At 31.6% G+C, this 19,602-nt stretch overlaps 1 protein-coding gene across 4 annotated transcripts in view; it reads left to right on the top strand.

The window, feature by feature from the left end:
• Positions 1–19,602, top strand: part of LOC142328407 (MYG1 protein-like) — a 68,369-nt gene that overhangs the window by 1,187 nt on the left and 47,580 nt on the right. For 2 of the 4 annotated variants that reach the window (XM_075372114.1, XM_075372117.1), the window contains exons 2-5: positions 999–1,111; positions 6,625–6,752; positions 14,550–14,656; positions 17,339–17,526. In XM_075372114.1, the coding sequence (XP_075228229.1) occupies positions 999–1,111; positions 6,625–6,752; positions 14,550–14,656; positions 17,339–17,526 (536 nt within the window). Of the gene's footprint in view, positions 1–998; positions 1,112–6,624; positions 6,753–14,549; positions 14,657–17,338; positions 17,527–19,602 lie in introns of those variants that run through there. The other 2 variants (XM_075372118.1, XM_075372119.1) reach the window with 2 other exon arrangements.

Raw genomic sequence — 19,602 nt, 5'->3', positions numbered from 1 at the left:
TTTTAATTTCTGAGAAATGAAGATGTTAATAGGACAAAAAATAAAAATATCATCTCTTTTTTACCATATAATTTCAGTGTGTAATAGCAATTTATAATTTCCATTAAATATTTCATTAAAATACATGTTAGAAATGTAATTGTAAATTTGTATAATTGGGGCCATTATTATGTGTAATAATAATGGCCCCAATTATAATGCAACTATATATCATGTGTTTTCAATGTTAATGTTTTTTGGAAGTATTAAAAGCAGCAACTCACAAATAAGTGGCCCAGAGTTAATATATAGCGTGTTATTTACTTTGTTAACAATTCCACCAGTAACTCCACTGAAGTAGATGCAGCATATTTAATTCCAAAACATAAGAATGACCAATTTCTGTGTAATTTAAAAGTGACTTATTAATCATTTTTATTTTATGGTTATCTTTTTTGTTTTATCATTCTTAGACCAGTTTCATTGGAAACTAATATTTTCTTTAATGAAATGATAAAAAAAATAATGAAGTAATACCTGAAGTTTAATAACTTTTTTCTTTTCCTGTTTAGCCTCCGGTAATTACCTTTCAGATAATACTTTTGGAGGATGAATGAGAATGATATGTATGAATGTAAATGAAGTATATTCTTGTACAGTCTCAGTTCAACTATTCCTGAGATGTATGGTTAATTGAAACGCAACCACCAAAGAACACCGGTATCCATGATCTAGTATTCAAATCCATGTAAAAATAACTGACTTTACTAGGATTTGAAAGCTGAAAATCTCGACTTCCAAATCAGCTGATATGACAAGACCTGTTAACCACTAGACCAAGCTGGAGGGTTGAAGTTTAATACTTAAAGTTCTACTTTATTACAAGAGAGATTACTTTATTCAGTGTTTGTAACATTTCATATTTCTGTGTATTTTTCATGTATGTGAGTTATACATTTCATTTTTATCAGATGGTTTAGGTAAATGAAAACTGGTTTAATCTATTATACTTTTTGAAGGTTTGAAGGATGAAATTAAGAAAGTTTTGTCCCATTTACCAAAAGAAATATGGGAAAATCTTCATGAACTAGTCACAGTACCTGAACAAAAATCTGCTTGTCAAACTTTACAGGTAGCTTATGTTATATCTATATGAAATTTTTTAACTTAAGTTTCAGTTGTATTTATTGTTCTACTGTGTTTATTTGAGTTGTATTCTTTGTCTTAATAACAATAATTCTTTACTCATTAATTAATTAATATGCAATTGGAGTAGACTGTATCAATAAAAATAACATTAATACAAAAAAATGAAAAATCTTTTAAATGCTTTGATTTAATTAATAACTAAATGATGTGGCTATTTTCATTGTACCTTTATCTTCTAGTAGCTGCTGCAATTTTCTGATTTCTTTAAACAAGTGTAGACCTAAATTTTTCAACCATTGTAGTATAAATTTGTTTAATATTGTAAAAAAATGTTTGGAGAAGTAGTAAATCTATGTTAATTATCTTTGTAAGTAGGATGGCCAGAACATGCAGCTTATACTGTTAGAGTGTTACTCAGTTGTTAACAAAGTTTAATAGAAATGTCGTATAAAGCTCATAAACTAAATGGAGATTGGTTAAAAAAAAACTATTTATTGTAACACTTTAACAGAGGAACAAAAATGCACTAAACAATAGAAAAAAACCATTTTAACAACCAACTAAATACATATGCCTACTTAATAATATCCCAAACTACCTATTCTATAAAAAAACCTCTGAAATTAGATAGGATCTCACAAAAATAAGAATTATAAAAACTAAAAACATATGAACATTGTACATAAATATTAATACTACTAACCCCCAATGTTCATAATTCAAGCTCTCAGAAGTCTGTGGTTGACATTGAATTTTAATACTCATGAGGGGCTTCATTCCTTTAAGTGTACCAGATGATATCCTTTTGTAAATATATCTGTTGCCTATTTTCATCGGAACATCAGGGTATTTGTAAATTAATTGCTTTCTGTTTGTCTATTAAGAGAGTTGGCTTTGAATTGACATCAAACTTCCTTTAACAAGATGTCAAGCCAAACCACCATTTGCCTCTGTTGCAACAACATACTCAGATTTCATAGAAGAGAGTGATTTACATTTCTGCAGTTTACTTTTCCACACAACTGGTCCACCATAATATTTAAGTAGACTTGTACTAGTCATTCTTCTAATGACTCTAAGCACTAGCATAATTGACATCACTGCATGTTTAAATATGTCTGTTGGTTGTTTTTTTATATCTAATGCCATCTTCATGATTTCATATATCTAAAAATTATTTTTCCCAATTTGAAGTGGGCCTTGTTGATTGACTCTGTTCTCTAGATGCAATATTCAAGGTAAACCTTTTAAGTCTGTACTTTTGCCTGAAGCTTTTTGCCTCATTAAATAGTTTAAGCTTCCAACCATTCTCCTGTGATGTTCACTGTCAGAGAATAGAGGAGAGTTTCCTGGTTCCCATCCTGGTTCAGTTGGTAAAGATAAAGTTTTACAGTTGCTAAACCCATATTTTTGTAGAAATTATCTTTGCATATACTGACTGGTCTATCTCTATAAGTTTGTCCATTTCAGTAATCTTTATTCCAAGACAATTATCCATTTTATGTGATTTTTCAAATCAAGAATTTAAATTTTGTGATAACACTTATGATCTTTGAAGAATGACCCATAATAAGATTGTCATCAACATGAAAAACCATCACCATTTCTTTACTGTGATACATGCAAGGATCTGCCTTGCTTTCTTCTAAACCACACTGTTGTAAAAAGTGTTATACCAACACTTCTAAGCTTGTAAGAGCCATACAAATGTTTTGATAGTTTGCAGACTTTCTGTGTTATATTCCCATACCTTTGAGGTTGTCGCATGTTGCAACATTCTCATTTAGTTGTCTATTGAGGAAAGTAGTCTTCACATCAAACTGGTTCAGTTTCATGCTTTTTGCAATGAGTAGCTAAAAGTGCCCTGACTGTCTCTAAGTGAGAAACAGGGCTTAGAGTGACAAAATAATCTTAGTGATGTCATTATTTGAATCAATCTTGACAGAATACACCTATCTGTTATTTACCACTTGACAATCTGGAGGCTTCTCCTCTTGCTGCCATGTTTGATTATAATGAAGAAAATTTATTCCTTTATCTAACGCGTTCTTCTATTAAGAAGCTCTGTTATTCTGTATAGTCTGTTGATAATTTGAAGGTATTTCATGGAGAAGAAAGATTTTTATCATCTTGATACCTGGAAGGTTTCTTTATTTGTCACGGGTTCCTTAAATGGTATCTAACTTCATTATTATCTGTTACTTCTGCATGAGGAATCAAATTTTCATCTGATGATTCATCTCGTCTTTCTTCATGAATTAACTCTTCTTCTGGCTTCGTAGGTCTTCACTAGGTATGTTAGAAAAATTATTAGTTTAGGTTCTTGTAATGTTCTTTCTAATGTAAGTTTAACATCCATGCAGATAATAACTTTTTGCTTTCATGAAAATAGACTCCATAACTGCAGTCTACATATCCTACCATATATACTTTTTTTTGATATTGTGTCATATCTTCTTTTCTGGTTCAGAATCCAAGCAAAACATTCAGTTCCAAAGATTCTCAGATGATTGATATTCACTTCCCTTTTCAGAAACAATTCAATAGGGATTCTTATTTTGACTTTCATTGATGCTGGTCTATTTAATATATAGGGTGTTTGGGTTAAAGTTATCAAACGTAATTGCCTATATTTAGAAAACCATTGTCGAAATTTCTTAAAAATACCCTCACTTGACAGGAAATATGTCTAAAGTTTGTTCTGTATACTCTCAAGATCAGCAGAACAAACATAAGTAGGCAAGCTAACTCACAATGCAGTTGTAGTCAGTTGAGATGTGGATCCTACAATGGAAGGTTCAGTACCTACTTTGATTAGCGGAATTTCAGTCAGTTACGCAAGTTCAGCAGCATATACAAACTGAATAGAATATCAATCCTCTTACATCTAAGTCTATTCATGAGAGGAATATGACTTTAAGAGACTGAAGGGTTGGTTTCGCAAACTGGAAATCATCCAAAAGTTTTAGTTAGTGATAAGACTGTGGGTTGTGTACATGATGTGTACACTGTCAGAGTCCTGAAAAGTCAGTTAGCTGGGCTAGTTAAAACTGCAAATTCCTTATTGCATTGTTCATAAGCAATTCCTTTTGCAAGTGTACTAGTTACAAGTATTTCCTCACATTAAACCAAATGGTCACTGCCTACGATATCAGTTTGCTGTAGAGATAATGCACCTTGCCAAAAAAAATCTTAATTATCTTGATATGTATTGATGAGGAACCTTTCATATGTGCAAGAAAGTTAAAAGATCTACTTGTTGAATTTGAGTATAGAAAACCCCCATACAGTAATCAAAAATGAAAGGGATACATTGAAAGTCAATGTCTGGTTAGAACTGCACAAAAATGGTGTCATTGGACCTCGACATGATTGAAAACTTTCCTGCAAGCTTCAGTTTCCAGCAAGATAGTGCTCCACCACACTTTCATCAAGATGTTACCATGTTCTTGAATAACACTTTCCCTGGATGTTGGATTGTACAAGGAGGTCCAACTATATGGCTGCCTAGACCTCCAGATATTCGTTTTTTGGACTTTTTTGCTTGGGGATTTATTAAAACTTGTTTGTACCAAATAAATTTTCAAGATTTGGATGATTTATCACCTAGACATCTGCCAAGCTACACATTGAACTTGACTAACCTACACTAAAACTTCGAAAGTTGCTGTTTTCATAAAAAAATAAATAAAATAAAATTATATTCACTGTTTCTCTTAATATAAGCTGTTACTGTTTGATACCTTTAGACCAGATGTTCTGTGTATGTAGCAGAAAGAACTGCTTCACCCAGAGTGATTTGGATAAACAGGTGGAAACTGCAACCAGTATCTTGTCATCTCGGAAATGATCCTGTTTTCTCTTAGCTATTTCACTTTGTTGTGGAGTATGTATTTATGAACACTTGCATTATCGAATTCCTTGCCAGTGTCAGTGCAAAGCTCTTTCAATACTAATCTAGCTTGACTCTTCACCATTTTAATAAAATAAGGCAATTTTTCCTTTACTTCATTCCTTTTCCTCAAAAGGTAACTTGTACAATCATTTTTAAAAATGAAATAATACTTGTAACAGTATTACCTCCATGGGAACACAGAACCCAGGAGAAAGCTTCGAACCAGATCACATACTTGTCCTGGAAACTACTATTCAAAACGCCTTTTTACTTCGCCAGTGCCTAGTTGCTGTATTTTTTGATTTGCAAAAGGTGTACGACGTAGCATGAAGGAGAGGAATCCTTAATAATTAAGGATTAAAATGGTAAAATGGTAGATCATTTATTATAATATTGTAACAAGACCAGTATAATGAACCTGGATAACGGTCCTTTCATTTAAGAAGAAAGTCTGAAAAAATAATCTTGTAAGGAATTCAGTAACGTGCTAAAAGGGATCTTTTTCTCACCTAACAGGTCCATTTAACAATCATTCTTTGTAATACTGTCAGTGGCACACTGTCAACTGCTATTGTTCAAGTAGAAGGGTTACTGGACTGTAAGAGAAATTCATGGGGAAATTTAAAGGACGATGAGAATTCTCATGCTTCAACAGGGTATATAAACATTGCTCGGACCAGTGGGATGGTCAGTATAAAGCGAGTATAACCAAGTACTTGAGCTCTGTTCGACGCGATTGTCAGATGGCGTTATCAGTCAGTATATAGCAACAATTAATAAAATGACACACAAGCATTCTAGTGTGGATAGTGAGTGAATGCAGGAAATTGCTCAGTGAGTTATTGGTAGCCAATTGTGAAAGTGACTTGAATTCATAAATTGTTAGGGTAGTTCTATTGTAAACAGGAAAGGTATTTGCAATGGGTGGAATTGTATGAACCTTGGACTTGTTTAATCTTATCTTGTTATTAATACAATATTAGGTGTTAATATTAGAGGTCATTATAATGTCTTTAGTCGATGGCGCTGTATTCTGGTTTATAATTTAATTACTTGTAAACAAATCCTGCCCTTATTTGAAATACTATTTAGTATGTAATTTATTCACAATTATTATTATTGTTGCTTATTATTTTCATTTATTGTTATTATCAATGTCATTATTATTACTGATTTTTCTTATTTTCTATGTTCTTAATTAGTATTTGTATAATTATTTGTATTTGTTAGTCTCTCAATATCCTGTTTGAGCCACGAACACCCGACAGTATTATTATGATAAGAAAACATATTTGCTAGATCTTGGTTGTATCTTTTGCTTGTAAAATACAACCTCATGGTTGCCATCAGACAGGAGAGTATCAAAAGTATAGATTGCTGGTAATTATTGTGTATGTGCTGTGTTCCTTAGGCAACCAGTTTACTCTCAATGGCCAGTCAGAAGTCGATTTTGTTACAGTAATCATTATTTATTAAAAATTATTCTTTCAAGTAGTTTTTATGGCTCTTTGCAGCCACGTGTGAGGAAAATAGAAAAAGGTAATTTATTAGAATGCATGGTAATTAGATTATTAATTATTTTTAATTTATTCTTATTGAAGGATGAAGTGAAGATTCAAAAAATTGTTACATTTAGTCAAGCTGTTGATCAAATACTTGGAGGTGGTGTATTTTTAGGAGATGTCCTTGAATTTTGTGGAGCTTCTGGTAGTGGAAAAACACAGATGTGGTAAGAAAAAAATTATTGAATTTTTTTTTTAAACGCCCAAATATATTGTGATTGATGGATTGCCATAATTATAATAAAAAATCGTATATGCATTATTCAAATTTAAATACACTATTTACATATTCAAAACAAGTAATAAGTACTTCATATTAAACTACAAGGCTTGTTTAGAAAATTAGTTCAATTAGATAATTTAAAAAAACAACTTTTTATATTTTGTAATTTATATTTTTATCAAATTCTATGAACTAATTAATTTTTCAAAATGATTTCCAATGGTATTTAGGTGCTGGTTAAGATTATGAATACCATTGTCTTAGAAATGAATCTTCCTGCATCATTAGTCAAATTGTAACTTCCTTTTGCAATTAATCATTAAAAAAAACACTGTGCAATCTTATGGCTGAGAAATCTGTTTAGGTTTTGGAAGAGTTGCAGTTGCTGAGTACAAGGTGAAATGTTTAGGATTTGAACCAATCAGAAATGATGTAATGAGAATTTGCAGGATAGCTGGTCATAGAGTGAGGTAAATTATCACGGACCAAAAGAATACCTGAAGGTCATTCTTTACTACCTTTTCCTTTAGATGATTTGTTGTATATTTTTCAACATTTCACAATAATATTGTGCCTTGTAGCATGAATTCTACCATAAGGATATTGCTTCTGTTCGAAACACATTATACTTGAACTTTTTTTTTTAAATCATCTGCTTGAACATTTTTGTTGGCGAGATAGTGTGTTCTCTCTATAAGATATTCGTTCTTGTTATCCTCTGTGAGTATCCTTGGTATCCAACATCCACATAGGTTTTTGCTAATTCAAATACATTACAGATTTATTTAGTAAAGTGCATGATAGAATTGTCATGGCTCCATTTTGACATTTTAAAACATAAAATTCACATTTTGTCTTGGTTTAAAACACAAAAAGAGTTTTGGTTTAAACATTTATAACAAATATTATTCAAATATCTCAATCCATTCTTAACATATAAATTTCTTTCAATTAAAAAACAGCATCTGATGAATTGACAGAAAAGTAAGCATTTCCAGATTTATGTTAGTCAAATTTTATTTTACACTGATATGAGAAACATGTTCCCAAGTTATACAGTTATTGAAAAAAGTGTTCGTGATTTCATGATTTAACATTTAATTACACATAAAAAACCTTACAAAAATAGTTAATTTAGCATGATATCAATTTACTGTGTGAATAAATCCTGTTATAACAGGATATTATATAACATCATATCTGTTCATATTTGGTTTGTAAAGCATTAACAGCTAATTTATTAACATAAAACCATAAGCTTAAGTTATCCAGATCAGTCTGAATTACAGTCTGTAACCTATCAAGATTCCTAGATGAACAAACAAGAGCAGTATCATCTGCAAAAGATATAGCTTTACCATAAAATTTATGTGAAAACAACTCTTACTTGAGTGTTGTACATAAATTATATTCTCTGTAAGTTATCTTATAATGTAGCTTGAAAAAATATGTAGAGGAATCAGATCATGTAAGTATAATTATCTCAGATGCTCTACATTTTTTTCAGTAATGCAGGAGATTGGTCTGGAGATTTCTCACAAGTGACCATGAAGTTTATGGTGAATTTAAAATTGATAAATCAAAGACCAGCATTAAAAAAATTGAGCTTACACTAACTTTGTATGGTGAAAAGAAGAATCTTTAGAAGGTACTGCTTACAGAAAAACTATGAAAACACATGGTTTGTGCAACAAAGAAGCAAGGGTGAGCCTATATCGGGGTCTATTTATGATAAAAAGGGTATATATATCATTGAATGTATCTACAATACTGATGAGACAGACTTAACTAGAGAGCTCTTTCAAAAAAAAAAAAAAATGTTAGTGTCAAGAAACGAAAAATCTGCTTCTGGGTTCAAATTTAATAAAGAATGTGTTACAATTGTGAATTGTAGAATGTTGTTACTAACTGTGGTGTGCGCAAATGCAAGTGATTCCCACAGATTAAAAGTAACTTATAATAATTTTGTTAGGCATGGCGCTTTGGAATAAGCATATAATTATAGTTGATATACAAAAAACCACTTACCAACAATTGATACACTAGAGCATTAGTTTTTTTTATGTTAACTATAATTAAAAGTAACTGTTATAGGAAAATTCTAGAAAGCTAGTTGTTTCAAAAACATTAATATGAGTAGTTTTCTGGTTAATTATTTACACCAAACAAATGCTTGGATGGATATTGAAAATTTACTAAATGGTTTAATAATGTATTTGTCCTTTCAGTGAAGAAAAGAACAGCCAAAAAAAATAAAATTAGTGGTCCTGATTGCTGCTATTAGACAACGCTCCTGCACATCCTTCAGCTGATTCATCATCTCAGCTTGAGAATATTAATGTTATGTTCATCCCACCAAATGTAACCAGTATATTACACCAATGGATCAAACTGTTATAGAAACATTCAAACGGCTATATCAATAATCGTTTCTCTGGTATTACTTAGTGAAAATGAGGAAGAATTCCAACAGTTAATAAAAAATTCAACTGGAAGGAAAGTGCATAATGATTACAGATGTCTAGGACAGTGTAAAAACTGAAATTTTAAAAGGAGTGTGGGGAAAGTTTTAAACCAATCATTAACTGAGGATAGTAAATCTGACATTGAACATCAGGAAAGAGATATTGAAATCATTTATCAGTTGATACTGGACTTTTCTCAACTTGAGAATTGTAACAGAGTAGAAGTTAATGAATGGTTAAAGTTGGATGAAGCTGATCCTGGTTTTCATTTACTAACCAACGTAGAGATAGTTGTGTCATTAAATGGACGTAATGAAAACAAAACAGATTCTTCTGAGGAAGAGATTGAGAATGCTACAAATGTAAATCACCGATGGCAGAAAAGGCTTTTGAGGCTGTAGAGACAGTTTTAAAATGGGCCGAAAAAGAAGATGAGGTAGATTGTATTCAGCTTATGAATCTTAAAAAGTTTCAGTCTAGTAGCAAGAAAACGTGGTATTAGTTTGAAGCTGACAGCGATGTATAAATTCGTCAAAAAAGTGTGAATCTATGTACGTAAATTTACTGTATGTTTCAGATTTTATGTAATTTTTTAAAATTAACTTACTGAGCAGTAATAACAGTACAGTATAAAGTTATACTGTATGTAATGCATGCTGTATTGTAGTTTTACTGTATGTATTTTTTTTTAATGTGTTAATATTACTGTATTTATAACAATGTATTGAGAATGATTTTAAAATAAAAACTTTAATTTTCAACCATGAAATAATGTTTTTAATTTGCTGATTTATTATTATCAGAAATATTGATTATTTGAAAGAGCCCTGGTCCTGAGAGGTTCGAATAATTAATCCTCTACTGTGTTTAGAAAGTGTGAGTTAACTAACTTATTTTATATTAAGAAAAATTAAATCTTTTACCTTATCTACACTGATTTTTACATTTTCATCCATTAAATTCAATTATTCATTGTTCATGATTAATTATGAAAGTTTTATTTCTTTATACAAAGATATTATTGTAATAACAATATTTGTAATTATTTGAAAAATCAAGAGTAAACATGATATAGCTGAAAAATAATTTCTTATTTGACGAGATCTGTTAAAATACTAGTTCTGGTGTTTATACGCATATAAATGAATCATTAAATGCAGTTAGTTATTCCACCTTTGATGCCTGACTATAAATATGTACGTGTCAACATTGGTTAGCAGCTCTAGTTCCACCTGTGTTTTGTAAAGCATGACATCAAAAGCCGGTCTAGGTGTGGCTACAGCCAGGTCAAGATTGTAAGTTTGCAAACAAAGAAAGTGAAAGTTTTCAAACATGTTGACTAATAACAAGACATCATACTTCAAGTACAAATATCTCTGTACTTGCCCAAAGTTTTGCACTCAAAGTGATGTCAAACAGCCATTGCATGCATATACTCTTCATCAATGATATGTGCATCAGTCAGTTTTCTGTAGACTTTAGATGTTAGAGTTGTTTCATCAAGCTTGATCCATGAGATGATGTAATCATAGGAGAGACACCTTTTCTGTTGACCAGTGATATGTGTTGTCAAAGGACTTCCCCATTTGCTTAAAAGTGTCTTTCGATAGGTTAGAGACAAGTTTATCTAGCCCAGACACCATAAACTGATATGTATTATATATTTATCTTGTCGGCAATTGTTTTACTAATTGTTATGAATCTCTCAGTTAACTTTGCTGTCACTTCAATCTTTTGACTGTCATAATCAAAATCCTTGACAATGAAGCGTGAGTTATATCTGGCGAGATTATGGATAAATATCAGGATGCTGGTTTGATTTTTCTTACAGTATGATAATAATACTAGATTGATTTCTGAGAGTGAGCTCTGTACTTTCCCGAGTAGTGGCAGTAGTCTCTGTTTTTCATTATAAATTTTTATTTATTGGATCTTTACCAAATTTGTTTTTATACATATCACAGTTTGAAAAGTAATTTTTAGCTCTCGAGTCATATACATATTCAGATCCTTTTTACACATTCAGAGTTTGTTTTTCCATTCTTGCTCAGACAATTTTGATTCTTTTTCTAAATTGCTGGCCACTCTCATTTGCTATTGATGCTACTTGTCTCGTAAGTTTTTAGCGACATCAGGCCTTCTGTAGAACAATGGCTTTTGAGGTAAAACTCGTTTGATATCATCATGGAGAGAATCGTGACAGTTGAAGTATATGTTATAACTCTTAGGCTCATGATATTGCTTGGTGTTTGTTAGTTTTATTTGGCATGCAATTATTTAGTATGCTCTCAAAATCAGCAAACCCAATGCTACTTTCTGGTACATCAGAAAGTACATTTCATCTGTACATTTTAGGAAGAGGTTGAACTCAAGAGATTTATCTAATAGCTCGACTAATAGGTTTATGATGGCTTGTTTTAACAAGTACAGAATTGAATGGATACGCTAAATTCAATCATTCTTTGTTGGTATAAGAATATGTTACTACATTACTGTTGAATGAGTTCTCAGCTTAAGTAAACTGCAGTGATTCATATATTTCCAGCCTTAGACATTTAGCATTCGATTTTGCATTGCCCCCAGACAAGCTCACACCATTTTTTATCTTATCTGACAGCCATACTCTTTTACATTTAACATTAATTTGGAAGAGTAAGCTGGCTATGCTAAGCAAGTGAAGGTTTGAACAGTAAAATAATTTTTCAAAAATGATATGGAATGCTTTTTTTTAGCAATTCGTTGTGATTGCTCTTGTTATTCACCACAATGTCACCGCTACCAAGATCCATATCTCTCTGCTCCCATATAACATTTGTTTTCTTTACATCCCCCTACATTCGAGAAGAAGACTGAATTTCATGGACCCTGCATTTTTAATTGAATTCACCAACAAACTTTTCATGTTTTCAGTTACTTTATCAAGAAAGGTAATAACATCTTGTTTAGAAGTAACGCAATTCTTATACTGAGAAGTTTCAACATTAGATCCTTTCTAGACATTGGCTAAAGAGCTGTACACTGGAGCATCGCATAGTGCTAACCTGACCTGTTTCAGTAAGTTTAAATCTAAAATTCAAACACGTTTGAAATTCATGAATTTCATATCACTACAGATCCTACTTCAGAAATGTATTGATATTGTTATATAGTACTGGTAAAATGTTAAATGTAACAAAGAGAATGAATAGATATGTAAATTATACAGTTCCTACTACAACAACAACCAATGGTTGGTAAACATCACACACTGTTAATTTTATAAGCAAGTGATATACACGCACAGTTGCTACTATAACAATTAAACAGGCTAGACATACAGTTCCTTCTCCAACAACTGACAGGCAAACATCAGAATCTATTTTATAAGCAAGTGAAATATATACTAGGGTGTACAATGACTACTACAATAACTAAAAGTGAAAGCTTTACAATGGAATGCAGCTGCAATAGCGACTCAAATTGAGACAAATATCCAAATTTTCAGATTATAAATCCCAAATATTGTGAAAATGGCCATTCCTTGTGCTTTAAAAACTTTTCTACCCTGTACAACAATAAACCCCCTCTGACCAACAAGTGCCTTAGGGTGCTGTTTTGGGGTCTGCAGTAGGATGTTCTTACAATACCTTTGTACCTTTTCATCTGATTTTCACAATTCAAACGGGTGTGTTAGTAGGTTGAAAGCTAACTGTTACTAGGTACACTTCATCAACTAGATCTCAGTTATCCAGAAATCTATTTCTAATCTACTTGTTTAGTTTTGTACCTTTGTTCTGTGGTAAGTTTGGATTTTGACTACATGTTGTACTGAACACCATGACGTAGGACAAGTTTAATCTTGTACCCTTGTTAGCTGCATCAAACACCATGACATATGATGTGATTGTATATTAAACTTTATTTCCTCAAAGGGTCAATGATCAAGTTTGCAGCTGAACCACTATATATCTTTTCATTTCTTTTCGAAAATCAGCCGTTAAACAACTAATTTGCGACTACCAGTTTACCACCAGATCAGCCTGGTGGGGTAGCTTGAAATAAGGAAAAAAGTTCATACATGTCTGGATTTCATACAGAATTTCAGTTCCCTCTGTAAGATGAGGTCATACTGAAATTTTTAAGGTGTTATATAAGGGATTAATTTGGAGGTTTCTTATGTTTTCGACCTGAAAAATTGAATAAAAAAAACAGGTCTCAGAACTGTATTTTCCATAGTTTTCATTATCCAACATAACAGAGAAATTTGATGACAAAACACTTTTTTTTTTGAAGTTCAGTAACTTTGTTAAATGAGTAATATATATGTAAACTTTATTTTAAAAAATGTAAATAAATTCTGTGAAAATGGATGTAATAAAGTCTATGAAATACAAAAAAAAAAAAAAAATCAACTTTTATTATTAAATACAAAACTTAACAGAAAAATATGAATTTGTAAAAATTAAAAAGCTGTTTTTAGTACAAAATAATTTTTAGGTAACCATAGTTAATTCATTGATAATTCATTAATTTGAAATATTTTATCATATAAAAAGCCTTGGTATCTATAATAAAATGTTTGTTTAAATCATATATATTTTTTCTAAAGTCAATACTTATATAAGACCCATATTCCTCTGTACCAATATGTTGTATTTTTGTAATAAAAAACCATCTTGAACAACCCAAATACAGAATTACAAAGTAAATGAAATGACACCTTATTTTTTTTTTATACCAAAAGCACTTTTGCAGGATCCCGCATCATCAGTTGTATATAAGATATATTTATATAAAATTAAATATCAGACATAAAAATTTTAAATTAAAAGATAAAATATTATAATTACAATTAATATTTTAAGTTTTTGTGTTTGATGGGTAATTTTATATAAATATATCTTATATACAACTGATGATGCGGGATCCCGCGAAAGTGCTTTTGGAATAAAAAAAATAAGTTAAGTGTCATTTCATTTACTTTATAATTCTGTACTTGGGTTGTTCAAGTTGGATTTTTTATTATAAAAATACAATATGTATGTATGTATGTATGTATATATAAATTATAATATACATACATATATAATATGTATACATTATAATGTACATTATATGCACAATATTATATTATATTACATTATATTAATATATATTATATTAACATTATATTACATTATATATTAATATTATATTATAGTACATTATAATATACATACATATATAATTATAATATACATAATATGAATATGTTCATAAATTATATATGTATAATTTGTATGTATTTCCTTATTTAGTCTGCAGTTATGTATAGCAGTACAGTTACCATTTTGTCTTGGAGGTGTACAGGGTGAAGCTATTTTCATTGACACTGATCAGAGTTTTTCACCTGATAGATTAAAAGGTATCTATCATTTTATTAGGTATTATCTAAAATATTTGTATTGTAATTGATAACTTTCTGGATTTTCATTATTTTAACTCTTGGTTTTGTTTTATAAAGAAGAAACTTTTTTAATTGTGCTTCTAACTATTGAATTACTGATTTTATTGAGTCTACCAATGACTAATAGATATTAAATCGTTGTCAGTGGGCTAATGACAAGCAATACAGGTTAAGTCATTTTATAAATATGCATTCTAATGTAAAATATTACTAAGACATATTATGGTTAAATTTGTTGTAATATTGTTGTGCCACTAGTTTCTGATTGTATCTATGTTTGTAAATAGTAGTGGATTGCTAACGTATGTTGATATATAATCTTCTCAACAAATTATTTACATTTTCATGTATTTAACATTGATTGTAAGCATTTCTAGAAAGCATATCTAGATATTATTTATTCTTCATAAATACTCTTTTAAGATCATAAAGAGACTGTAGTACTTTCAAAATCATTGTATTTAGTGAAACAAAGAATATGATCACTGGTCAGTACCATTACAGTTTGCCAAAGTGTTCCCATGTTCCCAACAATGTAGGCACCTTATTTCTGCCTCTCCAATGTAACTTCTGCATAGAACCCAACCAATCTTGAACCTAGCGTCCATCATCTTTTGGGTTGCTCGTTTACTTGCGATGATGACAGTTATGTTCAAGGTGTCACCATATGCCGTTCTAACAGATGTTACTTTATATTCTTCTTCATCTCTAATTTTCTAAACAATGGCCTCATTTATTTCATCTTCAGTAGTATCTAGCAGCATGTCCTTAATCTGGCTAACTGTTCTCCTGGAGTCCCTTGTTTGCAGATTTACATGTAGATCAGATATCTTATCCCTAAGGGCCACCCTGAACGTTTCTGCCTGGGATACATCTTTGATTCTTATCCTCAATTCTTTCTGAGGTCCCCGCCTCATATTTAAGATATCCGCTACCCCATTCTGGCCCATCGACTGTTACGTCTTACAAGTCTACCACAACTGTTTTTGTTGTCTACAGCAACAACTGTTAATGTCAATGACTCGGGGTGTGGATCTCGTTCTGTTGCATGAACGAGCCAATGTACACCTCACAGAAGCAGGCGAATAAATTTCTACCTGTTTATTAAGGTATATATGTTCTAACTAAGGTATATGTTCTAAACTCTTGTTCTGACTTTATCTCGTGGTAGAAACACTACCGATCATTGAGCCTCTTCAAGTACCTTCTTCAGTGAGGATAATATAGTATCCATCATTGTGCTCTCATCCTCAGACCAATGGAATATAGTGATGTTCCCAAAGGAAGTTTCCTCACTGACTAGAACTGAGGCATCTTTCTTAATGACTCCCATCTTTGCCTTCTGTTTCCTAAGTAAGATTGCCACAGAACAGTCTAACAATTTTTTTGAGATCTGACCATCTCCAGTCTGATGTAGATCGTAAAAATTATATCTCCATCAATATCCAAATTTTTGGCTGCTTTTAGTACCTTGAAAAGTTTGTTTGGCTACCTCTGACTCAGGAGGCTGACAAGTTCTTCATCTTTAGATGAGAGTTCAAAATATCTCCAATCTTTCTCCCTGGTTGACTGTCTGAGTCGCCTGAGTGATTGTCATGAGGGGTGGGGACAACTTACGTATGACTTGAGCTGAGTTATAATGTGCCCCAGAGCAAGGTCCAGTTCCCTCATAAATTCAGGCTTGTTCCTGCATTGTTGTTTTGGCTTGTTCTTGGGATTGCTTAACCTTAAGTGCAATTTCCTCCACATGTCCTACAATTTCAGTCAATCCGACCATATTATCTTCAATCAAAGATAAATGACTTCTTTTCAGTCCTTCGATTACCAATTTCTGCATAAAAGGCTGAACTGCAGACCCCTTCTGTTCCATCTTCATTGCAGCTGCAAAATTCTTCGAAGCATCCTTGAGTCTTGGAAGGGTCTTAACTGCAGGCTTAGCTCCCTTGGGTATTTTAGGTCTGCAAGTTGACTTACTAGTCAAAGCCGATGACATACCTGATACTCCAGGTTCAGAAGTCTTGGATAAGGAATTTCTTTGTTTATTAACCAGGTCTATGACACGTTAATCAGGTCTGTTAGTACTACTGTTGGCTACTGATAACAGTATTTGCTATTAAGTCAAAATTAAACTATTATTCACTGATAAGAAATAATAGCAGTATTTATTATTAGAATAAAGATAAAATATTATTCAGTGATAAGAAATAATTTAATTTAATTGTCTAAACAAAAAGAAGTTTACTGCCAATGCAGTACAGATAAACAACCCGTCCTTATTAAAACTATACTATAGTAATATATTATATACAATAAAATATTTAAAAAAAATTGTATCTTATCTGTAACAGGCCCAATCACAAACATCACAACATGTTATAGTCCATCATCCAAATATCTTAATCAGTAAAACAATCTGTAATAACAACCGTAAAACCGTATTATCACAGAGCAGAACAAAACACAACTGACCTCAGTCTTCATGTGTAATCTATAATATGTCCGAGTTAATGTAATGCAATTTGAAGTCTTATTTCATAGTTTTTCTAATAATAATTTAGAATGCTTCATGGAATTATGAATAAATAAGTATTTAATTTATCTATTTATTTCTGTATTTATTTATCTTTTGGTTTTGTACAGATATTGCTGAATCTTGCTATAATTTATTCATAAGTGCTTCAGAGCTACATGGATCATTAGAAATGAATTTGAGTAGCTTAAGTGTAACTAAGTTGTTAGAAAATGTACATTACATCAGTATAGAAGATAACATCCAGCTACTTTCTATTATAAAATTAATCGATGATTTCATTAAATCTAACAATAAGGTGAGGTTAAACATGAGAAAGAAAAATAAATTGTTATTTTGAAGCTACTATTTTGTTCTTTCATGAGTGAAATTTAAAATTTTTTTCTTTCATCAAAATGTGTAGGAAAATAGCATCCAATTTGTTTTAACATGTTAATTTATGAGAACTGATTAATGATTATGGTTTTGGCTTTAGTTATTTCTCCTCAGTTTACATATTCCTTACTAGAGATTCTACTCCCTCTAATGTTTCTGTGGAACCTAAGGTTATAGTTGGTTGAAATCAAAAGTATATTAGTTATTCATATTATATTTTTAACTAGTTGGCTTCAAAGAACAAGAAGATTCTCCTTTAACCTATACAATTGCTGTAAAATCATTCTGAAAAAGCAGAGGAGCTGTTTTCAAATTGTCTTTACTTAAGTGGAAAATGTTCTAAGAAATAAATAAATAAAGTTATTTAACAGAATTGCTTATCAAATGAATATACACTTTATTTAACTTTAAGTAGAAAAGAGGATAATTTAGGATAGTTCTATTTTATATTAGCTCAGTGAATTTATTCAATTATTTACAAGGCTCAAAAACTTTCCTTTTTTATGAATCATATACGAGGTGTGTGAGAAAAGTAATGAGTTTGGTAACACTGCGAACGATCTGTCAACGCTGTGTCTACCGGTCTGTGCTAGACCGGTTTGTTCATTCCTTCCACATGCTCAGTATGAGTTTCAACTCCGTTCAGCCAACACATTATTTTTGACAGCGCCATCAGTGAAGTTGTGTTTTTGTTGTGCGTTATGGAAATGGAGCAACGGAATTTAGAACAACGTTGTGCAATCAAGTTTTGTGTTAAGCTTGGGGAATCCGTGAGTGTGACCTTCGAAAAGTTAAAACAGGCCTATGAGGAACATTGCTTATCAAGAGCTTATCATTTTTGGAAGGTCAAGAACATGTTGAAGATCAACCTTGTTTAGGGAGACCTTCAACTTCAAAATCTGACGAAAACGTTGAGCGTGTGAGGGTTCTTGTGAAATCAGACCATCGTTTAACAATAAGGATGATGAGTGAACGGTTAAATTTAAACACTTTCACCGTACATAAAATTTTGACATAATTTGGATATGCGAAAGGTTTGTGTGAAATTGGTGTCGAAAAACCTCACAACAGAACAGAAGGACAATCGAAGAAACATGTGCGTTGATCTTCTTGAGAGGATTGACATTGACCAAGAATTCTTCAATTGTGTTATCACAGGTGATGAATCCAGTATATTTGAGTACGATCCTGAAACAAAGTGGCAAAGGATCATCAACAAAGTGGCACACTCCATCATCTCCTCGTCTGAAAAAATGTTGAATGAGCAAATCAAAGATCAAAACAATGCTGATTTGCTTTTTTGACAGTAGGGGTACTATGCATAAAGAATTTGTTCCTCCAGGACAAACTGTCAACCAAGTGTTTTACAAAGGTGTTATTGAAAGGCTCAGGAAAAGAGTGATTCGCCTGAGACCAGACAAGTGGGTGCTTCATCATGACAATGCCCCGTGTCACGCGGCCATTTCCATCAGGGAATTTTTGACCTCAAAACGCATCCCTACGGATCCTCAGCCCTCTATTCACCTGATTTGAGTCCTTGTGACTTTTTCCATTTCCTGAAATTGAAACATGTCTTAAAAGGACGTCATTTTGGAAGTCTGGAGAACATTCAAAAGACTGTGACCGACCAGTTAAAAGCCCTATCAGTTGAAACCTTCCAGCGCCGCTACCAGGAGTGGGAACAATGACTCCGCCGGTGTATAGCTGCCCAAGGGAACTACTTTGAAGGGGATAATATTGTTGTTTGAAAAAAAAAAACTTTGGTAAGTAAAAAGTCAGTCTCATTACTTTTCTCACACACCTTATATTTGAAAATAGATTGTATTTTTTATAATTGTTAAAGGAAAAATAAAAGTACAGATGGAATGATACATCTTTCTATTGTCAAGTAATAACTCATTAAGTTTTTTTTACATTTGGGTATTTGAAAAAAAGAGATAATATCTTATTTTTGTAGAAAAAGACATTTAACAATAAACATGATTAATAAATGAATGTA

Source organism: Lycorma delicatula, chromosome 7, assembly GCF_047948215.1.
Source record: "Lycorma delicatula isolate Av1 chromosome 7, ASM4794821v1, whole genome shotgun sequence".
NCBI lineage: Eukaryota > Metazoa > Arthropoda > Insecta > Hemiptera > Fulgoridae > Lycorma > Lycorma delicatula.
Note: the sequence above shows the minus strand (reverse complement) of the source record. Positions and strands in the feature narration are given on the sequence as shown.